The 26,936-nt window shown below is 38.1% G+C and overlaps 2 protein-coding genes and 1 long non-coding RNA gene across 3 annotated transcripts in view; 2 read left to right on the top strand and 1 right to left on the bottom strand.

Moving 5' to 3' along the window:
• Window positions 1-814, bottom strand: part of LOC100367342 (fas apoptotic inhibitory molecule 1-like) — a 46,995-nt gene extending 46,181 nt beyond the window's left edge. The window contains exon 1 of the mRNA XM_085494282.1: window positions 730-814. The gene's annotated coding sequence lies outside the window, so the exon portion shown is untranslated. The remainder of the gene's footprint in view (window positions 1-729) is intronic.
• A 4,963-nt stretch (window positions 815-5,777) lies between these two features.
• LOC146730182 (bifunctional purine biosynthesis protein ATIC-like) lies at window positions 5,778-20,523 on the top strand. The gene is made up of 7 exons (XM_085494468.1): window positions 5,778-5,844; window positions 7,127-7,253; window positions 10,999-11,075; window positions 11,878-11,944; window positions 12,332-12,420; window positions 19,532-19,610; window positions 20,391-20,523. Exons 1-7 carry the CDS (start codon window positions 5,778-5,780, stop codon window positions 20,521-20,523), a joined length of 639 nt encoding a protein of 212 aa, XP_085350594.1.
• A 2,654-nt stretch (window positions 20,524-23,177) lies between these two features.
• LOC146730181 (uncharacterized) lies at window positions 23,178-24,525 on the top strand. Its single transcript, XR_014927964.1, has 3 exons — window positions 23,178-23,442; window positions 24,005-24,171; window positions 24,466-24,525. It is a non-coding gene; the product is annotated as an uncharacterized LOC146730181 (long non-coding RNA).
• Window positions 24,526-26,936: the final 2,411 nt, after the last annotated feature.

The following is a 26,936-nucleotide window of genomic DNA, read 5'->3' as shown; positions in this document are numbered from 1 at the left end:
TATAAGATAACACCCTGGTTTAGGGTGGATTAAAGGAATAGCTTATAAGGGTGCTTTCAACTCATGTAAATTTCATGTTCACCACACTATTTTGAAATTACACATAAATTAGTAAATGAAATGTATTCGCCTGGACCATGGATGTACTAAGTACTAAGTACATCCATGCCTGGACAGAGGTAAGACAGCCCAGCTATAATGCATGCACATCACATTATACCATAATTAGATAAAATAATACTGTGTCCAGAAAGTGTTGACACCCGTAATACCGATATACAACAAACATACAGTTACTGTCTAGTGTTATTTTTTCCTATTTTATCCACGAAGTTAAATTTCCCTCAATACCATCTATAGGCTATTACTCAAAAATCACAGTGTTGACGTTAATCCAAGGGGTACCTCATCATTGAAAACTGGATCAAGAATGTCGTCAATGATTTTATAATAATAACAGCTGTCGTCTGCACATCGTGCAATTACTGTCAACTTGTACACAGTTGATGATTTTTGTTTAAAAATTAGTATTTATTGATTTTCAGCCCCCAAGTGACTGTGAACTTGTACTTATTTGTGTGGACTTTACTAAAAAAGAATATTTACTACCACCAAAGAAGAATGCAAGACAAGAAAATAGAAAGTCCCCCGAGTTCACGCAATAAATGTTCACGTGAGAACAGTTTACAAATAACTTGGGGTCCGTCCTTTTCAGAATAAGTTACTCACCAAGACACCATTTCAGCTAAATAATATCCCGGGTTTATCTGGCAGTCGGTCCAGCGAGGCGCCAATCACAAAAGCGTAACTTTCTGCACCACTATCTCTCAGAATTCCGAAGTATTCCACGCAGGTTTAGATGTTCCAAACAGTTTTACTACTCCATTAAAGACAATGAGTGTCCTTGTTGCATGTGATACATTTTTGTAAACCGCCTTGACTCAATGACCATTCATCCACTGCTGTTAGAGCATTCGTTGTTTCTCTCCTCCAATGTAACGTCTTCTGAAAGATCTCAACAAAGTGGCTCTTCACACGTTCACATGATAACGCACAATACGCCATAAATTACAAAACTATGAATTTACAAGCTTTGTTCATGACTGAAACAATTAATTACATAAAGAACTCATTATTAAAAATCATGCAGTATTTGCATAACAGTACCACAAGAGGGCGTTATGTCACACAAACTGTACCTGTGCATATCGAAGTTGGGTTTGAAGTTACAGTTTCATTTTTGTTTTTTGTGCAGTTGTGTGAGCAAGTAATAAGCTATTTCGATTCATTTTTGAAAGTTCAGTGTTAGAATAAAAATGAACTATAATTATTTTAATATGGCTATGTATGCATTCATGCGTGCGATAAACTAAGATCCATAAAATACAGTTTTCATCACAATATTTCATTATATTGATTTTTTTTTAAATCAAAACCTATTTCTAATTGCGTTTTTTTGTTCGCCCATTCTCCCTCCATGGTTCGCCATAGAGTCACGTGTATTAACGTAATCTGCATATAATTATATCAGCATTTTAATTTCCTGAACACATCGTTCTGATTGATTCTGATTCATACACCCACAGTCCCTCTATCATAGATAGACTAATAGAGGGACTGTGGAGTGACATATACATTCAAAGCAGATCATGACCGAAATCTCAGACCACTTTCAGTGGTCTGATCCGAAATGCACCTGCATATGTAACAACACATTGTACTAAATCTGAACAAAATCCATCCACGCATGACTGAGATCCGGTTCCGGAATTGTGAAAATACGTGATTTTGATGCATTTTCGGCCTTAAAATGGCCATCATTCAGCTATTGTTAAGCGGATCATGAAACAAATGCACATATCTATTTGTGACATGATATACCATGTGTGTGTAAAGTTTGAACTTGATCAATCCAGACATGTCTCGGATAAGGATCCAGAACTGAATTCTTATAAACAAAATGGCCGCCAGTCGGCCATTTCGAACTTGACCCGAAAAAAAATGACGTGCATCAAGGTTCTATTATGTTTAATGTATGTACCAAATTTGAACAAAATCCGTCCATGCATAACTGAGATCCGGGTCCGGAATGGTGAAAATGTGCGATTTCAATGCATTTTCGGCCTTAAAACGGCCGCCATTTGGCTATCGTTAATGAGATCACGAAACAAATGTACATACATATTTGTGACATGATGTACCTTATGTGTGTGAAGTTTGAACTCGATCAATTCAGGCATGTCTCAGATACGGATACAGAACTGAATCCTTTAAAACAAAATGGCCGCCAGTCGGCCTTTTCAAACCCAATCCAAAAAAAAAATGACGTGCATCAAGGTCTTATTATGTTTAATGTATGTACTAAATTTGAACAAAATCCGTCCATGCATAACTGAGATCCGGGTCCGGAATGGTGAAAATGTGCGATTTTGATGCATTTTCGGCCTTAAAATGCATGTGCGTATGTCCCATATAATGTGTGATGTATGAGTGAAGTTTGAACTTAATCGGTCCATACATGTTCGAGATACAGGTGATCACGGACGCACGGACGCACACAGGGCAATACATAAGGGGGATGTTGATCTAGTTTGCAGTGCATTAGAAAAACAATATATTAAAAAGTGAAAGCAGAATTTGTTACTTGTACTGAAAACCTGGATTTATTGATTTACACGATTTAGAATCTACCGTGACGATGGGGGTTGTGTGAATAAAACCATGGATACAAAATAATAAAAGATATTAACAAGAAAATTACTTATTACAAACATATTTTGAAAGAGAAAAAACATTACGAAAAACTTTATGGTGGCCTAATGAATATTCATAACATGGTTCTGGGTGTCATGACAACAGCACAGGGCAAACAATCAACGAGGAACGATTAACTTAGAAATTCTACTGACGGTTGTAGAAGCCGAAAATGTGCTTACAGTTATGCCAAACTAAAAAAGTCCAGGTACGTTCTGGCTTTACCACGGAATGTTATAAAGCATTTTAGGGCCGGTTTAGCATCGGGGTTCAACGACGTTTACGTGGCTGTAGAAATAAAATAATAATAGTAGCGGTAATGTATAATGACGTGTATAGTGCCCCGCCCCTACTCTACAACACGTACGTCTATGGGAGATCGTGAAGTTATGCGGCACAAACATTTTACTATTAATTGGAATTATAGATTCCGTAAACGGGTGAACATTTTAAACACTAGAGTTGAGGGTTTTCTTTTGTTTTTTTTCCCAATTGCAGCTTGGGCTTGAAAAAAAAAAGAACTCTCTTACGTCATACCTTTCATAAGCAGTTAAATATGCGATCTACCAAAACCGAAACAGAATACCGTACAGCGCTGAGCGATATTCTTATTTTCATTTACCGGTACACCAGTTTGAGTGTCTAGCGCCCCCAAGTGTTCACTTATTGAATAAAGCAAGAACAGTCGTATAATACTGCATTATTGTGATTTGTTATTATTGCCATTATTTTATTTCTTTTCCCGCACATCCATTCCCACCTCTGGTGTCAGAAGAGCTGTAGAGAATCAAGAACACGCTCCAAAAGGAGTGTATTATTAAATCTGCATTGAAAATAAGCTTACAGCTCACATGTATCACAGTCCCTCTATCCCAAGTCTGGAAACAATGGGAGTGTGAGGTGCTTACGTTCAGTAAGGAAATTGTATGAAAATGATCCACAAGATGAAAATCACCATCAGCACTTTCCATGTTGAATTGACAACCCCGATACCTTGGATCGAAATCTACAACGCCGGTATTGTTTCATGTTAAAATCGACAGCACTGGAATTTTTAAGTTGAAATAGACAACACCGATACCCTAGATTGAAATCGACAACACCGGTAATTTTTTTTATGTTGAAATGGACAACACCGATACCCTAGATCGAAATCGACATCACCGGTATTTTTTTACGTCGAATACTAAATGAGTTGGTATTCGGGTGAGTTGGTTTAGGTGCCCCTACCCACAGGGGCTTGTCGACTGAGCGCGAAAGCCCCTTGGCGAGAGCTTTACAATTATTCGAATTTAAACAGTAATCAATCATTTACCTTAGAAAAAACAACACAAAAACTGAATACAGTTAAGTGCTAATCTATTCAAACCACCATCACGATCAAATTCGGCAAATTAGCGACAAAATACACGTTTTCCCGAGTCTGAATGACTACCGCTGTATGTCAATTGCCGGCCGCAGCCATCTCAAATGCATGCTTGGTCTTGATTGGCTAATAATGTGGGCGTGTCTAAGACCGCTTATTTCAAAATTCCGTGTACTATGGCTGCCAGCACTATGGAGTCGGTGAATTCTGGCAAGTTTCCATTGGTTTCTTGGTGAGCAAACGGTGCATTTTTATGTAGAATTGACACCTTTTATTAATCCAAATAATGGGAATAATTATTAAGAATTTAATTTAATTTTATATATTATTGAATATGTGAATGTCAGGTTATGGCATTCAAGTTCAATTACAGTTTACTCGTTTAATACTATCATGAGGTGAGTTTTTTTGGGGGGTATGTAATATATTTGAACAAAATAATGTACTGAGAGTTTCTATACTCTTTCATCTATAAAATAAGGGTACAGAGATGAAAATTAGGGTAAATTAATTACTGTAGAGGATAAATGGGAATGCTTTAATAATACTAATATTATTTTTGTGTCTAGTGCAGATATCATTGAGAGGAGACAAACGTTGTTCACTTCGTTCTCGCCAAGGGGCTTTCGCGCTCAGTCGACAAGCCCCTGTGCCCCTACCCTGTCACAAAATATTGAAAAAAAAAAGCTCATAGTTTCACAGGGAGAAAAAACACATAGAATAATTCGACCAAAAACATTATAATCTCGACCAAATCACTGTGACCGTGCATGGAGGTAAAAAGAGAAGGAATCACAGCCAAAATAATCCTCCTGAAATGTGTTTACTGATTACGTACAGTACCTCCTCGGCAAGCTACAACGAGTCCCTCAAATGCGAGATGCTCAAATTCAGTGATCGCATGTAGGAATGGAAATGGTCGCATGTTGGAATGAAAATCATCGCATTTAGGATAAAAAATGGTCGCATATAGGAATAGAAATCATCACACTTAGGGATAAAAATGGTAGGAATCGATATTACAAAATGTAATAATATAGGACGTTAATTTTGACATGGATACCGCGCCATATTATGGACGTTAATTTTGGCACGGATACCGCGCCATATTATGGACGTTAATTTTGGCATGGATACCGCGCCATATTATGGACGTTAATGTTGGCATGGATACCGCGCCTTATTACGGACGCTAATTTTGGCATGGATACCGCGCCATATTATGGACATTAATTTTGGCATGGATACCGCGCCATATTATGGACGTTAATTTTGGCATGGATACCGCGTCATATTATGGACGTTAATTTTGGCATGGATACCGCGCCATATTATGGACGTTAATTTTGGCATGGATACCGCGCCATATTATGGACGTTAATGTTGGCATGGATACCGCGCCATATTACGGACGTTAATTTTGGCATGGATATCGCGCCATATTATGGACATTAATTTTGGCATGGATACCGCGCCATATTATGGACGTTAATTTTGTCATGGATACCGCGCCATAGGAAAGGTTGGAGGAATTTGGTATTTACAATATTTTCACATATGATTAACAACATTTTCTGAATTTTCATTCGTTGTTCATTATGTTGTTGTTGTTTTAAAATGGAGAACCTCTTACACCAGTGACCTCATGACCTCAGGCATGACCTCAATTCACCCACGTGTTTCCGGTCAGTCACCAGACGAGAAAATGGCGGCGGTTGAAATGGGTGAGTTTTATATTGGCCGTGTTTCTCACGTTTGTCACTTTATTTCGTATCGTTTCTAATTCCTTCGAGGCTACACGACTTTTAAATGTAAAATGGATCGTTGAAATGTGTTTTCACATGGCGATTCTTTGCGTACAGTGCTGTGTATACGGGGACGCGTTCGGTTGATAGATGTCCCCTCCCTAGCCCTGAGTACAGTCCTGTAGGTTGGCCTTCTTCCTCTGATCATTCGGCCCCCACAGTCCTGAGAAGTCGCATAGACCGAGGATTCGACACCCGCCTACAAATTTATGCTATCCCCTCCCCGTACACACAGCACTGTACGAAGGGCTAAATAGTGGATTGCCAAAGTAACTGTGGCTGTATGTCTAGCGTCACCGTGGCTATTGTCTAGTATTGGGACATCAGTCAGAGAATGAATGAATAATACAAGACATTGTTGAATAGTACGATGTAGAATGGCATGCATATTTCTATATATTTCCAAAATATTGAATATCTACTGGTACATGTATTAAAAGAGTAACTTATACCAGCGTGCATAGAATTACCTGTTTGCTGTGGCTAGCTTAGTGTATACACCGTCCCTCAACACCGGTGTTGAGGGACGGTGGTGTATATCAGGATTCCCATCACGTTGTAGAGTAGGCATTATTAGATGATCATCTGTACAATCAAAATCAAAGTAAAATAATAAAATAAAAGGGCATTAATAACAAAAGTAATAAAAAATAAAATTAAAATAAGTTTAGAGCTAAAATAATTAAAGCCCGTACACTACTTCAGATTTTAATCAGATTGTGAAAAAAATTAAATAAAATTAAAAGAGTAGAAAAAAAAGTTATTAATAAAATATAATAAGTTAAAGTAAATGTTTTTATTGATTTTGAGGCAGCTGGTAGTACTTTTTTCAAGTTGTTCTCTCAGATTTTAAAACAATCATGTATGTACTTAGCAATTTGAGGAACCAATTTTGTATTACCATTGTTTAGTATTGCAACTATTTTTTATTTGTTAGAAAGTTAGGGAGATAGCAGCAATTTTTTGAGAAGCTCATTTTTTTCTTTTTTATAAAGACCACTTTTAAGAAGGAAGTGCTCTTCATTTTCTATTTCGTTGTATGTGTTCAGTTATGGTGCTGTTGGTGGAGGGGGGTGTCATTATTGTTTAACTAGATCATTAAATTATGAGGTACATGTACTGTTGCCATGGACACCTCTGCACATTGCTACTAATCAATATTGTGTTTTAATAATATGACACAAATACTTTCTATTTATAGCTTTACTGAGTGTGTCTGACAAGACAGGATTGGTGCCGTTTGCTGAGAAGCTGCACAACCTGGGACTAAAGTTGATTGGATCCGGTGGTACAGCGAAAGCCATCAGAGATGCTGGTATTCCAATCAGGTGATGTCATATTTTTTGACAAAACTAGTAGCCTTGCGGTAAGTGGCTTTCGCGATAAGTGGGTTTCGTGACTTCTAAAGGCTGAATGGTTTTTGCGAACTTCGTATACGGGGCCCATTTTCATTTCCGAGAAAATTTACCCCAAAGTTGGGGTAACTTTTCACCAGCAACGGCTTTTAACTCTTGTGATTTTTTTTTGGCTTGGCTGATTTTGTTCATACTTGACAGGTAGGTTGTACCGTCACTGATTGGAAAAAAATCATGTCGCACCACTGCCATTGCAACAGCCACAAACTGATTTTTGAATACTTTCGCCCCAAATTTATTACCTCCTACCAGTTTTGTAATAGCAGTGTTCATATGATCATGCTTTTTATTTTGTCTACTTTGCGCACTGGTAAGAGATCATCCGGTGCCGACATTGTTAGACTGTATCAACGTAATCCCAAAGCAACTTTGAACTTTGAATGAACTGTAAATGCTGTCTTCATTCTAGAAAATACTAAACGGTTGGAAATAATAAATGTAACAGCAGAATACATCCTAGTAATAAACTAAGTGACTTCTAAAGACTAAATTGTTTTTGTGAACTTCGTATACGGGACCCATTTAGTTATAAACTCGCGTTATAGCTTCACGTTCATGTCCTACCATGGAAACAGCCAAAAACACTTACTTGTCAGTGTCTGACTGTTATATACAGCCCAGAACACGTCAGAATAGTCAAAAAAAGTCAGGAAATGTCAGTTGCCCGTGCCTTGAGAGCCGTTGAACCAAAACAACCTGTTACCCTTCGCCGCCCACAGCATCGATATGATTTTATATTGCATAGAAAAGAACACTAAATGCAGCTATCTCGGTCAGCAATCGTATGATCAATCTTCATGATTTATGCAACTGGTATTTCCATCTGTTTGCTTAATGGTCTGAACTTCAAAATTGTCAAGTTCAAGAGTGTGTTTTTACGTACAGTGACGCGAACATTCAACAATGTGTTGTATGTGATTTGAACTTATTATATTTTCTTTACTTTTCAAAATTCTTACTAACTTGTTATATTTTATTTTATTTTTCTGTATTGATTAATATTCCTATTGCTATATACTGAAAGAAATGTATTTTTCTAAAGATGCAATAAACAATTATTATTATTATATTATTAGTCCCCGTTCAGACGAAGTCCGAAAACGGGGACTTATAATTCGGTCTGCGTCTGTCCGGAGTCATATCTCAGAATCCCTTGGACTGATTCCGTTCATTCTTTCCATGTGCCTAGTACTTTATGTGGGACATATGCACATGCAGTGGTTTAGCGACTCGATTCAAAATGGCCGACTGGCAGCCATCTTGTTTTTTTAAAATGTTGTATTTTGGACATGCTTTGTCAGTTGTCATTCAAACTTGGTACATAGATTATACATGTTAGGATACATGTCCATGACGATTTATTTCACAATTGGATCAAAGATGGTCGACTGGCAGCCATCTTGTTTTTTGAAAATGTTGTATTTTGGACATGCTTTGTCAGTTTTCATTCAAATTTAGTACATAGATCATACATGTTAGGATACATGTCCCCGATCATCCGTGAGTTCTTGAGTCTGTCCGTCCATCCGTTCGTGTGTCCGTCCGTTTGTGCGTCAGTCTGTCCAGAGTCATTTCAGAATCCTGTGGACCGATTCCGTTCATTCTTTGCATGTGCCTAGTATCTTATGTGGGACATATGCACATGCAGTGGTTTAGTGATTTGATTCAAAATGGCCGACTGGCAGCCATCTTGTTTTTTGAAAATGTTGTATTTTGGACATGCTTTGTCAGTTGTCATTCAAACTTGGTACATAGATTATACATGTTGGGATACATGTCCATGATTGGATCAAAGATGGTCGACTGGCAGGCATCTTGTTTTGTTTTTTTCTGCGGTATCTTGGATGTGCTCTGTCAGTTTTCATTCAAATTTGGCACATACATGTACTTTATACATGTTAGGATGCATGTCCATGACAATTTGTTTCAAAATCTTGACAAGGATGGCCGATTGACAACCATCTGACTTTTTGGCCTTACTACTATATTTCCACAATTTATGTACCATTTTCATTCGTATTTGGCACATACATCATACATATCAGTGTATTTCATAATCAGATCAAAGATGGCCGAATAACTGCTGTTTTTATTTTTGGCCATATTACTACTACACGGAACACATGTTTTGATGTAAACAATCTGTTGTATACGCCACTTGGAACTCAAGTTTCAAGGACATGCTCGCGGCAACCCCTCCGCTTTAATATGACAAGCACAAAGAGAACTTTCAAAAATTTAACGGGGACTGTGTCATTTTCAATGACTTGTTCAACAACGTGTTGAACAGGAAGTTCATCTCGGGCTAGTGGCATTGTAGAATTTTAGAGAGAACAGGAAATGTTTCAGTAAGGAATTGTTATGCATATGAACATGTTATATATTCCCCCAAAACAACGTTGCTAGGCTAGGCGTACAACGAATTCGAAACAAAAGAAATCGTCTGATCCAAATGACCTGCGTCCTTGAGAATCTAGTCTTATTGCCTTTGCCCTTCGGGCGAAAAAAGGTGGAGGCCAAAAACAGGATAGGTTATTTACCAAATTAAAAATTTAGCGTGAATACCTGCTACCTCAATTAGATTAAGTAATCGAAGGTAAAAACGGTGTTTATGCTATAAGAAAGTGCAGATCTTGAACGTACTTTAGTACATTTTTGCCTATCACGGAGAACGCAATTCAATGCGAGTGAATTTCCAAGGGAAAAAACATTTTTATGCAAATTAGCTTTAGTTGAAAATTTGTCGGAGTTTTCTCGTCTACAGCTACGTGAATTTGAACCAAAATGTTATCAACAAGACTCAGAGTACGACAGTGACAGCCACTGAAACGTTATTGTAGGCAAATGAACACGCCAGGCAAAAAAAGACTGTTTCGAGTCGTGGCGTACAATGGAGGCACATACCATTTTGACTCTTGAGGGGAATGGAAATCAGTTGATTTGAGGGTGTCACAATAAGCGAGGTAGTAAATCGTTTTTATGCTACGAAAAAATGCAGACCTTGAACGTACGTTTTGGACTTTAGTACAACGTAATTTTTGTTTGATTACCTAACGTTTTTAGGTCCATGTGCTGCAATTTACAGAGCACATACCTAAGCGGCCGTCCCTCAACAAATAATGAAGCAAAAGCATTTTCGATGCAGAAATCGCGAAACTCGCCCTTTTTACGCAAACTGGGAAGTTCGAATTACTAAACGAAGTACAGAACAACGAAGATGAAATATCCAAGAATCAACACATACCAAAAATTATATCTCAAAAGTGAATATTCGTGGTGTATTTTAAGTCTAACCGGACCATACGTGCTAATGTGCTAGTACTCTAATTATCCAAACATATTTTAGTATTAGGGAGTAATAATATCTTGTCACATTCTATAAATACTGACATGCATTATAAATTGAGACTTTAGGGAATTTAGTTTTAACTTTCACAATCAACAGAACAAAAATTGTAATGAGAATCTCCTTAAAAAATGTTTACAGTGGACACAAGATATTTAAATACTCCCGCACCTGATAGGCAATTACTGAGGGACTTCGCAACATCCCCAGACACTTTCCTAGACACTCCAATGACCGTTGTAGACGCAATAAAGTTACATACCCGCTAAATAATAATAATTTTTCATTTTATTTCTTGTTCTTGTATTACAGTGATGTGTCTGATGTAACTGGTGCACCTGAAATGTTGGGAGGTAGAGTTAAGACGTTACATCCAGCTGTACATGGAGGTATGACAGTAAATGATAATTTCATTAGATTTTGTGATAACAGAAAACAGCAGCTGTTGTTGTGATGTCTGTGTGTTGTACTCAAATGTCAGGTGATTATGGGGTAAACCACATCACCAATATTAAATACGTTATGTCACATTAGAACACTTTCCTGTGTTTACATTGGACACAGAAATGTATACATGTAAACCACATCACCAATATTAAATACATTATGTCACATTAGAACACTTTCCTGTGTTTACATTGGACACAGAAATGTATACATGTAAACCACATCACCAATATTAAATATGTTATGTCACATTAGAACACTTTCCTGTGTTTACATTGGACACAGAAATGTATACATGTAAACCACATCACCAATATTAAATATGTTATGTCACATTAGAACACTTTCCTGTGTTTACATTGGACACAGAAATGTATACATGTAACTCGTAATAAAACCATAATCCTGTCACTGTTCACAAATGTTCACACAGAGAAAAACAATTTTCATCAGCATTTTTTTGCTATCATCTTTTAGTAAATTACATTTATTAGTACAAACAGAAAAATCATTCCGCAAAGTATAGACTGGAGCAGTACTGACTCGCAAAGATCTCTGCTGTGTGTTGGTCGATAAACGTGCTTTGTTGTATTCAAATAACCTCATTAATATTCATAGTTTAAATTTTGATGGCATAACACCTGTAGGAATCAGAGAAAACTATTGGCTTTAGTTAACATGGAATGTAAAATTTCTCATAATTTATGTTCTGTTCTTAGATTATTATGTGTTATGTTTTTGCAGGCATTTTGGCACGTAATTCAGAAAGCGACCGCGCTAACATGGAAAAACAAGATTTTAAATACATCAAGTAAGTTATGACAGAATACCAAACGCTTATACAAAAATGCATCTCATTGGTCATTCAATCCTTCATACCTATCAGCTAACCAATTACAGAACACCTTTGTATTTGCTCTCATTGGTCATTCAATCCTTCATACCTACCAGCTAACCAATTACAGAACACCTTTCTATTTGCTCTCATTGGTCATTCAATCCTTCATACCTACCAGCTAACCAATTACAGAACACCTTTGTATTTGCTCTCATTGGTCATTCAATCCTTCATACCTACCAGCTAACCAATTACAGAACACCTTTCTATTTGCTCTCATTCACAATTTGATTTGAGCGTTGATTGTTAAATATTATAAATATCTATTTGTCTCATTACCATTATACTGTTTATCTGTAGGTTGGTTGCTTGTAATTTGTATCCATTTGTAAACACTGTATCAAAAGAAGGTGTGACTGTAGCGGAAGCTGTGGAACAAATTGATATTGGTAAGTAAGGAAGTGATGGTAGTTTAGCTAATATGACTCAGTATACGAGGCAATGTAAATGTATATAAATATGGGTATATAAATGGCATGTATGGGTATACTAAGCAGTCAGATTTTTTTCTAGGGAAAAACTGCAGGAGCACTGCAATTTAACGGCGCCACCAAGTGAATTTTATGGTTGCCAGAGGATCTGCTCCCAGGGTAAGGGGCCACATGGCCATGGCATGAGGGCGCCTCTGTTCCTTTGTTTAAAAAATCTCTGGGCAGTAGTTGGTATACTAGGTGGTAGTTGGTATACAAGTCATAGGTGGGTATATTAGGCAATCGGTTGATGTAACATTGGTGCAATAGTTGGGTATATACAAGTCATGGTGGCAATAGATGGGTATACTAGGCATAGATGGTATACTAGGCATACCTTACCTGGGTAGGTACATGTACACTAGACAATATTTGGGAATATACATGTCATGGTGGCAATATGTGGGTATACTAGGCATAGATGGGTATGCTAGGCATACCTTACCTGTATAGGTACATGTACACTAGGCAATATATGGGAATGTACATGTCATGCAGTGTTCTCCCCAGAAAAATGTATCAGAGTGGTGGCTAATTTGCATATAATTTACATATCATTAGCATTTGTCTGAAGATAAAGAAAACAATAATGACAGGCTTGCATGGATGAAAATGTGTCTTTATTTTTTAACAAATTTATGTAGAAGATTAAATGAATCTGCTGCTGTGTGATTTCTATGTAATGTTGATTCTTCGGACTTTCATGGAAGCCCAGTGATCTGCAGCTTTTGAGAACGCCGTGATTTTCTTTGCTTCCCACTTCTATTAAATGACATGGCCTTCTTGTGCATCTCCGAGTGTGCGTGTTTATCGATAGCATATTTCGTAATAGTTATACATGGCATAGAATTCCATACCAAAGAACTATTTCTGGATGTTTTTAAGTTAAATTTTCCACATATGTGTCACAGCATTCCTAAAAGATAAGAAATAGGAGCGAATCAATACTTGTATTTAAAAAATATCGTCACGAAAAACACGAAAATAAACAAATTGCCGCCATTTTGAAAAGTCGCTAAACTTAAAAATTGCCACGATAAACTTTACCCAACTATTTCAAAACACAATACTAGTATTAGTTACTTTGATAAATCGTAGCCAACAATTTTTGAACTTCCAGAAAGAAGGTCGTTTTCAAAAAAATGTTTCGACGATCGGCAAAAAATGAAGCCATACAAAAATTTACTAAACTAGGTCAAAACTCGCTTCCAAGTAAAACGCTACAAATAAATACTTTTTTTACCTTTGCCATCGGATGTTTCTCTCAGCCACGTATATTTTGTTGTCCATTGTGCATCAAATCTAGAGTTTATTTTTTTGCACTTTTCGTTGTAACATCATCTTGGACACGTTTAGTACCACTGCCGTCAGGGGTACCGGTGACCGCGTTGCTGGTGGGTTTATCGCTCGCAACCAGGGGCCCAGCAGGGCGTTCTACGCGGAACCACAACGTAATATTTCTGCTGTTTGACATCGTTGCTTCTTCCAGCCAAATATGCTACTGAGAAAATACTCGCTATTACCCCAATTAAATAGGGCGAAAGTGTTTATTGTCGAAGTACGAAGCTGTATTAGTCCATTGTCTTTGCGTAATCACTGACATGTTTCCATTCACACCTGATTTGGCTCACAGTACCGGACGCTGATGACGCTGACTAACAGATTCGCACGTGTATTAACAAGCTAAAAGAAAGAGTAACAGGAAATGCCACAGAGTAGCGGGCAATCTCTCAGAGTAGCGGCATAAATAATGGAGTAGCGGCCCCGCTACGCTAAAACGCTTTGGGGAGAACACTGGTCATGATGGCAATAGGTGGGTATACTAGGCATAGATGGGTATACTAGGCATACCTTACTTGGGGGGGGGTAGGTACATGTACACTAGGCAATATATGGTAATATATATGTCATGGTGGCAATAGGTGGGTATACTAGGCATAGATGGGTATACCAGGCATACCTTACCTGGATAGGTACATGTACACTCGGCAATATTTGGGAATATACATGTCATGGTGGCAATAGATGGGTATACTAGGCATACCTTACTTGGGTAGGTACATGTACACTAGGCAATATATGGTAATATACATGTCATGGTGGCAATAGGTGGGTATACTAGGCATACCTTACTTGGGTAGGTACATGTACACTAGGCAATATATGGTAATATACATGTCATGGTGGCAATAGGTGGGTATACTAGGCATACCTTACCTGTATAGGTACATGTACACTAGGCAATATATGGGAATATACATGTCATGATGGCAATAGGTGGGTATGCTAGGCATAGATGGGTATACCAGGCATACCTTACCCGGATAGGTACATGTACACTCGGCAATATTTGGGAATATACATGTCATGGTGGCAATAGATGGGTATACTAGGCATAGATGGGTATACTAGGCATACCTTACTTGGGGGTAGGTACATGAACACTAGGCAATATATGGTAATATACATGTCATGGTGGCAATAGGTGGGTATACTAGGCATAGATGGGTATACCAGGCATACCTTACCTGGATAGGTACATGTACACTCGGCAATATTTGGGAATATACATGTCATGGTGGCAATAGATGGGTATACTAGGCATACCTTACTTGGGTAGGTACATGTACACTAGGCAATATATGGTAATTATCATGTCATGGTGGCAATAGGTGGGTATACTAGGCATACCTTACTTGGGTAGGTACATGTACACTCGGCAATATTTGGGAATATACATGTCATGGTGGCAATAGATGGGTATACTGGGCATACCTTACTTGGGTAGGTACATGTACACTTGGCAATATTTGGGAATATACATGTCATGGTGGCGATAGGTGGGTATACTAGGCATAGATGGGTATACTAGGCATACCTTACTTGGGGGTAGGTACATGTACACTAGGCAATATATGGAATATACATGTCATGGTGGCAATAGATGGGTATACTGGGCATACCTTACTTGGGTAGGTACATGTACACTTGGCAATATTTGGGAATATACATGTCATGGTGGCAATAGATGGGTATACTAGGCATAGATGGGTATACTAGGCATACCTTACCTGTATAGGTACATGTATACTAGGCAATATATGGGAATATATATGTCATGGTGGCAATAGATGGGTATACTAGGCATAGATGGGTATACTAGGCATACCTTACTTGGGTAGGTACATGTACACTAGGCAATATATGTTAATATACATGTCATGGTGGCAATAGGTGGGTATACTAGGCATACCTTACTTGGGTAGGTACATGTACACTAGGCAATATTTGGGAATATACATGTCATGGTGGCAATAGGTGGGTATACTAGGCATACCTTACCTGGGTAGGTACATGTACACTAGGCAATATTTGGGAATATAGATGTCATGGTGGCAATAGGTGAGTATACTAGGCATAGATGGGTATGCTAGGCATACCTTACCTGTATAGGTACATGTACACTAGGCAATATATGGGAATATACATGTCATGATGGCAATAGGTGGGTATACTAGGCATAGATGGGTATACTAGGCATACATGGGTATACTAGGCATAGATGGGTATACTAGGCATACCTTACTTGGGGGTAGGTACATGTACACTAGGCAATATATGGTAATATACATGTCATGGTGGCAATAGGTGGGTATACTAGGCATAGATGGGTATACTAGGCATACCTTACCTGGATAGGTACATGTACACTCGGCAATATTTGGGAATATACATGTCATGGTGGCAATAGGTGGGTATACTAGGCATAGATGGGTATACTAGGCATACCTTACTTGGGTAGGTACATGTACACTAGGCAATATATAATAATTATCATGTCATGGTGGCAATAGGTGGGTATACTAGGCATACCTTACTTGGGTAGGTACATGTACACTAGGCAATATATGGGAATATACATGTCATGGTGGCAATAGGTGGGTATGCTAGGCATTGATGGGTATACTAGGCATACCTTACCTGGGTAGGTGCATGTACACTAGGCAATATTTGGGAATATACATGTCATGGTGGCAATAGGGGGGGGGGTATACTAGGCATAGATGGGTATACTAGGCATACCTTACCTGGGTAGGTACATGTACACTAGACAATATTTGGGAATATACATGTCATGGTGGCAATAGATGGGTATACTGGGCATAGATGGGTATACTAGGCATACCTTACTTGGGTAGGTACATGTACACTAGACAATATATGGAATATACATGTCATGGTGGCAATAGGTGGGTATACTAGGCATACCTTACTTGGGTAGGTACATGTACACGAGGCAATATATGGGAAAATACATGTCATGGTGGGTATACTAGGCATAGATGGGTATACTAGGCATGCCTTACTTGGGTAGGTACATGTACACGAGGCAATATATGGGAAAATACATGTCATGGTGGAAATAGGTGGGTATACTAGGCACAGATGGGTATACTAGGAATACCTTACTTGGGTAGGTACATGTACACAAGGCAATATATGGGAATATACAAGTAATGGTGGCAATAGGTGGGTATACTAGGCATAGATGGGTATACTAGGCATACCTTACTTAGGTAGGTACATGTACACTAGGCAATATAAGGGAATATACAAGTCATGGTGGCAATAGGTGGGTATACTAGGCATAGATGGGTATACTAGGCATACCTTACCTGGGTAGGTACATGTACACTGGGCAATATATTGTAATATACATGTCATGGTGGCAATAGATGGGTATACTAGGCATAGATGGGTATACTAGGCATACCTTACTTGGGTAGGTACATGTACACGAGGCAATATATGGGAATATACAATTCATGGTGGCAATAGGTGGGTATACTAGGCATAGATGGGTATACTAGGCATACCTTAGGTAGGTACATGTACACGAGGCAATATATGGGAATATACAAGTCATGGTGGCAATAGGTGGGTATACTAGGCATAGATGGGTATACTAGGCATACCTTACCTGGGTAAGTACATGTACACTAGGCAATATATGGTAATATACATGTCATGGTGGCAATAGATGGGTATACTAGGCATAGATGGATATACTAGGCATACCTTACTTGGGTAGGTACATGTACACTAGGCAATATATGGGAATATACATGTCATGGTGGCAATAGGTGGGTATGCTAGGCATAGATGGGTATACTAGGCATACTTTACCTGGGTAGATGCATGTACACTAGGCAATATTTGGGAATATATGTCATGGTGGCAATATGGGGGTATACTAGGCATAGATGGGTATACTAGGCATACCTTACCTGGGTAGGTACATGTACACTAGGCAATATTTGGGAATATACATGTCATGGTGGCAATAGATGGGTATACTAGGCATAGATGGATATACTAGGCATACCTTACTTGGGTAGGTACATGTACACTAGGCAATATATGGGAATATACATGTCATGGTGGCAATAGATGGGTATGCTAGGCATAGATGGGTATACTAGGCATACCTTACCTGGGTAGATGCATGTACACTAGGCAATATTTGGGAATATACATGTCATGGTGGCAATTGGGGGGGTATACTAGGCATAGATGGGTATACTAGGCATACCTTACCTGGGTAGGTACATGTACACTAGGCAATATTTGGGAATATACATGTCATGGTGGCAATAGATGGGTATACTGGGCATAGATGGGTATACTAGGCATACCTTACTTGGGTAGGTACATGTACACTAGACAATATATGGAATATACATGTCATGGTGGGTATACTAGGCATAGATGGGTATACTAGGCATGCCTTACTTGGGTAGGTACATGTACACGAGGCAATATATGGGAAAATACATGTCATGGTGGCAATAGGTGGGTATACTAGGCACAGATGGGTATACTCGGCATACCTTACTTGGGTAGGTACATGTACACTAGGCAATATTTGGGAATATACATGTCATGGGGGAAATAGATAGGTATACTTTATCTAGTTGGTTATGGACAGTGGGTAGGTATAATAGGCTATACAATTCATTGTTAGGTATACCTTACTTTTGTTGACAACTTGTGTATATACACTGCCTTGATGAGTGTATTAGTCAATGCATGGAAGAAGATGGGTGGGTGTACTTGAAATGGGTGGCTATACTTGAAATGGGTGGGTATACTTGAAATGGGTGGGTATACTTGAAATGGGTGGGTATACTTGAAATGGGTGGGTATACTTGAAATGGGTGGGTATACTTGAAATGGGTGAGTATATTTGAAATGGGTAGATGTACTTGAAATGAGCGGGTGTACATGAGATGGGTGGGTGTACTTGGGATGCGTGGGTGTACATGAGATGGGTGAGTGTACTTGAAATGGGTGGGTGTACTTGGGATGCGTGGGTGTACTTGAAATGGGTGGGTGTACTTGAAGTGGGTGGGTGTACTTAGATGGGTGGGTGTACTTGAAATGGGTGGGTGTATTTGAAGTGGGCGGGTGTACTTGGGATGGGTGGGTGTACTTGGGGTGGGTGGGTGTACTTGGGGTGGTTGGGTATACTTGAAGTGGGTGGGTGTACTTGGGATGGGTGGGTGTACTTGAAATGGGCGGGTGTACTTGAAATGGGCGGGTGTACTTGAAATGGGTGGGTGTACTTGAAATGAGCAGGTGTATATGAGATAGGCGGGTGTTCTTGAAATGGGTGGGTGTACTTGGGATGGGCGGGTGTACTTGGGATGGGTGGGTGTACTTGAAATGGGTGGGTGTACTTGAAATAGGTGGGTGTACTTGAAATGGGTGGGTGTACTTGAAGTGGGTGGGTGTACTTGAAATGGGTGGGTGTACTTGGGATGGGTGGGTGTACTTGAAGTGGGTGGGTGTACTTGAAATGGGTGGGTGTACTTGGGATGAGCTGGTGTACTTGAAATGGGTGGGTGTACTTGGGATGGGTGGGTGTACTTGAAATGGGCGGGTGTACTTGAAATGGGTGGGTGTACTTGAAATGAGTGAGTAAAGGTCACGTATTGTCTTTCTGTAATATTTGTAATGTTTATTGTAGGTGGAGTTGCATTACTCAGAGCTGCAGCCAAGAATCATAGCAGAGTGACAGTAGTATGTGATCCAAATGACTACAACAGGTAATAATACACACCACAAAATAAATAGATGCAAAAATAAAATTGCAAAAAGAGGTGGGGGGGGGGGTTGGGGGTGGGGGTGATGAAAATATAATACTGCATTTTTTTCTATATTTTACATTTATTTCATCAAAGAACAGTGAAAATGAATTCTAAACAAAATAGCCAAATTCTATTTCAACAAAAATTCATTTTTGCAAAAATAAGGTATTTTGCATTATGCTAAATACCAGAAAGAATTTTTCTTTTCTACTGTTGTGACATGCGACCTTTGACCTAGTCTTGCCAATAAATTGTGGGTGGGGGGGGGGTATGCTATGCCTAGCAACCAGAAGTTCAGTATATTCTGATTAGATAAACAAACGAATCTCATGATAATTGTTTAACAACATTACAAGAATAAATAAGTTTATTTAAAAAAATTGATTTATTTGTGAAAATAAAATCTGTGCAGTAATTAATGCCTTTACAGTAGTCAGTGTGGATAAGTACTGCATTATGAAACATGACTCATATTAATAAGTTTATTTAAAAGATTTGATTTATTTGTGAAAATAAAATCTGTGCAGTAATTAATGCCTTTACAGTAGCAGTGTGGATAAGTACTGCATTATGAAACATGACTCATATTAATAAATTTATTTAAAAGATTTGATTTATTTGTGAAAATAAAATCTGGGCAGTAATTAATGCCTTTACAGTAGTCAGTGTGGATAAGTACTGCATTATGAAACTTGACTTGTATTAATAAGTTCATTTATTTAGATTAAACATTTCTAGAATTGCAGATGAAATGTCAAGTTCAGAAACTCATGACACAAAAGCTGATACAAGGAAAATGCTTGCTGTCAAGGTTGGTATCAACTCAGTCAATAATATTATGGGATATGTATGTATGATGGCAATAAAGTGATTGTGTTCACTGATAGAAAGATTTTTCTCATCAAAATAATTTCAGTGACCAGAGTTCCATCCATCATCTGATATGTTGTACAGTCAAACCTGGATACAGTGGCCACCTGCCTATAGCGGTCACAACCGAACAGTCCCTACGCATTTTACATGTAAAGTACCCTGTTTATAGCGGCCACCTGCCTAACACGGCCAACGGCCACGCTTCAGCGGCCGCAGTGATCAGTTGACCTGCATATAACGGACATAGTTTCCGGATGTCTTGCAGACTACTGCCTTCCATCTCAGCCAACTCACAAGCTCACAAAGGACACAGTTAGCACGTTTTCACACCTTTCATTCAACCGATGGCTTCGGCAATTGTTTTATTCTTGTTTATAATTCAGTTTACCACGGCAAGCACACCGTACCCCAAAACATAATTGAGAATTTGAAAGTGTCTTGATAAAAAAAACATGCTGTCATTAATGTTTTGTTGAAATATGTTTACCATGGGAATAACTTACAATTTTGTTCAATGAATGAATCGAGCAACCACAACGATGACGACCCGCAAAAGTTTTGTGAGTCGCCGGGACACAGTCACGGTCCCTATGCATGTGGCTGGGGTGAATTGGAATGTCGACGGTAAATCACCAATCTAATTGATTACCAACAAAAAAACATAACAACTCACTTGTTATTTAGTATCGATATTTATTCACTTTGAACTCCTATAAATATCGATAAATACGCATGTAAAATAAACTGGAACTGATAGCAAAAATGAAAAAAATCAACACAACCCTTGCGCATGTGCGTTCTTGTTCTTCCGGGGTTATGATAACTCGGGTCAAAAAGTAGAGTCGCTTCCGTTACTGCCTATCGATCGTCTCGTTGTCCAACTAAAATCATTCAACTATTTTGTTTTGTCGGTCGCTACTGCCTTGGTACATTTAACAATAGATGCTTTTAACAATGATGTTAAATTGACCCCAGTTCACTGGCCAAATTCGCCAGACATATTTCACATGTTTCTATTGTTGCATCAGTACAATAACATGGAAGTCGCTCAGATTTCGATTGCGCAAAGTAATGTTTTGATTAGGAATCAACCATTTCGTAAGTGAGGTAGGTCGAGAAGATTTTTGAAAAAAAAATGAACAAAATGTTAAGGGAATTGTGATTGGGGAGGAAACTTTCAAGTTGTCACATAACTGGAGGAGATCCATTTATCACTACAATAGATAAGTTCTTTTCGTATACGTAACGTTGTAGGGATCAATAAAGCACTGCTAACTGTCCCTCTCCCTTCTCCTTGAAAGAATTTGCTATAACCCAGATACACTCCGATTTATTAGAACAGTTACCAGACACAATAGATACTAAAAGAAACATACAAATTCAGAATAGCTAAGCAAAGCAAGCTGAGTGATTTCTTTAGTAGGAAATGAGACTCAAACTGCTGCTGAACATCAACTTTACTGTACAAATCTTCAAATAATTTTCATACTACTCATTATTGTGCAATAATAGATTTTTGTGAAATGATTTTTGTTTACATAATACAATTTAAAACCAACATTTTTTATTTGTAATAAAGTGTTTGGATACTGTGTACAGTTGTGTGTCAAATGGGGTTGCAAGATCTGTTTTAATACATTGATTCAGTGCCTAATTAATATTCATGAATAAATTAGTGCACCTGTATAGAAAGGCCACCTGTCTATAAAGGCCAAAATTTCAAAGTCCCTTGGGTGGCCGCTATAGACAGGTTTGACTATTGTTTCTGATGTAAACTGTGATAGAATGTGACATGAAATAATCTTAAAGGGCGGTGGTCGCTGTACCATGCATGCACTAAATATGGGTCTCAGATGAACAAAGATGGTGACTTTGACTGTTGTGTTGAATTCTGGGTAAAATTCTGTTGTGCAGACTAATGACTACAAACTGAGACCAAGCTTTAAGTGCAGGGATTTTTTTAAACAAGGGAATAGGGTCGCAGCGCCCTCATGCAATGGCCATGTGCCCCCTCACCCTGGGGAGCAGATCCTCAGGCAACTATATAATTCTGATTGACCAGGGATCACATGTTGCCACAGTCTTCAACTGTGACCTGTCAAGGAAGCCATAGAATGCTCCATTTTAACTTAGAATTATCAAAAACTCCACACCCTGGTAGGGAGAACCCTATTTCCCAACTTGATGAATTGCATTGCTTCCTTTTTTCTAGGAAAAAACCCTGAACTGGGTAATTTCTTTGGTAATTGGTGCATGTCACACTCAGGTTAAAACTTTTACTCATAATTTACATTCTCTTTGAATTAGATTGTTGGACAATTAATATTTACATGTGGTAATCAAAAAAAAGTTACATGACAGATTCTCTTGAAAATTACTCATAAACTCAAGACAAGTCAGTTTTAATCACTGTGAGGAAGGAATTTTCAAGGATTTTACTTGTTTTGTAACAGTGAAAATTTTGTTGGTGTCCTACAACATGGAATGTCAATGACCTTTTAATTTTCAAGATTTTGTCAAAAATTTTTTACAAAATGCTGTTTACATCACAAAAATTTGTCCAAAAAATGACATTTTAATCTTTCTTGACAGTGCATTCATTCTTTTATTACATTCTGTCATTCATTTCTAGGCATTCAACAACACAGGAGAGTATGATGACGCTATTTCAAATTATTTTCGAAAGGAATACAGTCAGGGTGTGTCTCGGTTACCACTACGATATGGAACGAATCCTCATCAAAAGCCAGCACAGTTATACACTACACCTACGGTAACTACCGGTCAAAGTCCTGAATGGTTCTCCTTGATTTGTTAATCTGGGTGACGCTTTCAATTCAGGGCAGTTAGTAAAGAGAGCTGAAGACTGCCCTCAACCTACCAGCTGCTGCATCTTTTAAACATGTCAGCCCAGCAGGTAAGTACTTGAACTGAAGACTGCTCTCCACCTGTCACATCACTAATTGGTGACACATCACAGTTTATCATAAGAGTGATTGTCCGTCGTCGTCTGTGTCAACTTTTATCTTATTCGACTTCTTGAAAACTACAAGTTTGAATGTTTTGATACTTGGTGTATATGTACCTTGGGTAGACCTCTCTTAGATTTGTTTTTTTCGTTATATCTTCAATTCTTCAATTTTGATGAATATTTCTGTAATTTTTGGTAAAAAGTGATATTTTCATCTTCTTATTGAAAACCGCAAGTCCGATTGCTTTGATACTATACATATAGGTACCTCGTGCACCTCTCTCAGATTTGCTCATTTTCTAATGATATCTTCAGTTCTTTAATTGAAATGTGCATTGCTAACAGCGGAGCTATCTCAGCTGCTTGTTTGTCCTGTGTTTACAGTTGATATCATGCATAACAGGGAACTTCAGAGAAAATTAGTCTATTGGAATCAATTTTGAGTCTGTCCTGCGATGTGTTAGTTGATACAATTGCTGAAATTCATTTTTATCATATTTTTTTCAAGCTTCCTGAGGCAGCTGTACGTGATCTGATAGTTGCTAGCATTGCATTGAAGTATACACAGTCAAACTCAGTTTGTTATGCTAGAGATGGTTAAGTTATTGGTATGGGTGCCAGACAACAGTCACGTATCTATTGTACTAGACTAGCTGGTGATAAAACTAATAACTGGTAAGTTAACTTTAGTTATCAACTACTCACTGTAAAAAAAATTCACAATTTTGTTGCTAAGTGATTCCGTCAACATCCTAAAGTATTTGGAATGCATTAACTTGAACAAAGCTTACTATCAAATAAATGTCGGGAAAAACAAACTTAAACAGTTCAAGGTAAATGCCAATCAAATATAAACCACTCTGTATATTCACTTAAACACTGTAATGTAATTTAGAAATTAACATAAATATAATTATGACTTCTCGTTATGATTTCTGTGAATATTTTAATAATTTTTTTTTTCTGTAGGACATGGAGACATCTGCATGGGAGAGTATGCTAGAGAAACCACCTGAACTGTTAACACAGGTACTAACTGCATTTATACCATTTATATTTGTTGATTTTTTTAATCAGCTTCACTAACAGTTTTGATTTGTGCATATGAAGTAATGTACATAATTTTCAATGTCAAGCATTTCTGAAGTGTAGTGATTGGCCAATTGTCAAGGTTTGGAACTTTAGAAATAAATGAGAGTTCTTTGGCAATAACTGAAAATTTGGCCAAGCAGGGTTTGAACAATGACTTTGTTATTGAGAGACAGTTGCTACATTTACACAACTGCATTTTATCAGAGCCCATTCAGCTCCAATAAACCCTTAGGATTGAACTCTGATAGGGTTGAGCCCCGACATGGCTCCGACTGTGTATACACATATAGATAGGTTCACTCATCTTATTCAGAATACATTATAGTTATTTACATATTCTGAATTCATTGTTTGTATTGAATACAGTATTTTGAAATCAGTTTTCAAATTTATCAATGATTGCTTTGTTATTCTTACTGCAGTCTGAGCGTGAGCAGTGGTTATCAAAACTGAAAGGTGTAGCACTAAATTCAGATGCATCTTTTCATTCCGTGATAATATTGACAGAGTGTATCAGGTGAGTGTTTGATATGTCTACCAATACTGTGCAGAAAATGTTTGGACAGATTGCCAGTTTATACAGGGTTAGATCAGTTGCTGGTTTATACAGGTTAGACTGGTTTAAACAGGTTATCAGTTTTTACAGGGTTAGACTGGTGTAGACAGTTTGCTAGTTTATACAGAGTTAGATCAATTGCTAGTTTATACAGGGTTAGATCAATTGCTAGTTTATACAGGGTTAGATCAATTGCTAGTTTATACAGGGTTAGATCAATTGCTAGTTTATACAGGGTTAGATCAATTGCTGGTTTATACAGGGTTAGATCAATTGCAAGTTTATACAGGGTTAGACTGGTTTAAACAGTTTTCTAGTTTATACAGAGTTAGACTGGTTTGACAGTTTGCTAGTTTATACAGGGTTAGATCAATTGCTAGTTTATACAGGGTTAGATCAATTGCTAGTTTATACAGGGTTAGATCAATTGCAAGTTTATACAGGGTTAGACTGGTTTGACAGTTTGCTAGTTTTTACAGGGTTAGACTGGTTTAAACAGGTTCAGAATGGTTGCTAGTTAGTCCCCGTTCGGAAGTAGTCCAAAAACAGGGACTTATGTTTTGCCGTGTGTGCATCCGTGATCACCTGTATCTCGAACATGCATGGACCGATTAAGTTCAAACTCATACATTTTTTTCATGATCCGATTAACGATAGCCGAATAGCGGCCATTTTAAAGCCGAAAATGCATCAAAATCACACATTTTCACCATTCCGGACCCGGATCTCAGTTATGCATGGACGGATTTTGTTCAAATTTGGTACATACATTAAACATAATAGGACCTTGATGCACGTCATTTTTTTGGGGGATTGGGTTTGAAATGGCCGACTGGCGGCCATTTTGTTTTAAAGAATTCAGTTCTGGATCCGTATCTGAGACATGCTTGGATTGATCAAGTTCAAACTTCACACACACAAGGTACATCATGTCACAAATATGTATGTGCATTTGTTTCATGATCTCATTAACGATAGCCAAATGGCTGCCGCTTTAAGGCCGAAAATGCATTGAAATCACACATTTTCACCATTCTGGACCCGGATCTCAGTTATGCATGGACGGATTTCGTTCAAATTTGGTACATACATTAAACATAATAGAACCTTGATGCACGTCATTTTTTTTTTCAGATCAAGTTCGAAATGGCCGACTGGCGGCCATTTTGTTTTAAAGAATTCAGTTCCGGATCCGTATCCGAGACATGTCTGGATTGATCAAGTTCAAACTTCACACACACAAGGTACATCATGTCAAAAATATGTATGTGCATTTGTTTCATGATCTCATTAACAATAGCCAAATAGCGGCCGCTTTAAAGCCGAAAATGCATTGAAATCACGTATTTTCACAATTCCGGAACCGGATCTCAGTCATGCATGGATGGATTTTGTTCAGATTTAGTACAATGTGTTGTACATATGCAGGTGCATTTCGGTCATGATCTGCTTTGAATGTATATGTCACTCAAATATGAACGGAAAGAGGACGTGTCATTAACAATGACTTGTTTATACAGGGTTAGACTGGTTTAGACAGTTTGCTAGTTTATACAGAGTTAGACTGGTTTAGACAGTTTGCTAGTTTATACAGAGTTAGACCAGTTTGAACAGGTTCAGAACGGTTGCTAGTTTATAAAAGGGTTAGACTGGTTTAGACAGTTTGCTTGCTTATACAAGATTAGACTGGTTTAAACAGATTGTCAGTTTGCCAGTTTAAACAGGGTTAGACTGGTTCAGAATGGTTGCTAGTTTATACAGGGTTAGACTGGTTTAAACAGGTTGCCAGTTT

This window comes from Saccoglossus kowalevskii, chromosome 20 (genome assembly GCF_978046115.1).
Source record: "Saccoglossus kowalevskii chromosome 20, keSacKowa6.1, whole genome shotgun sequence".
NCBI lineage: Eukaryota > Metazoa > Hemichordata > Enteropneusta > Harrimaniidae > Saccoglossus > Saccoglossus kowalevskii.
This window is presented reverse-complemented; position numbering and strand designations above follow the sequence as displayed.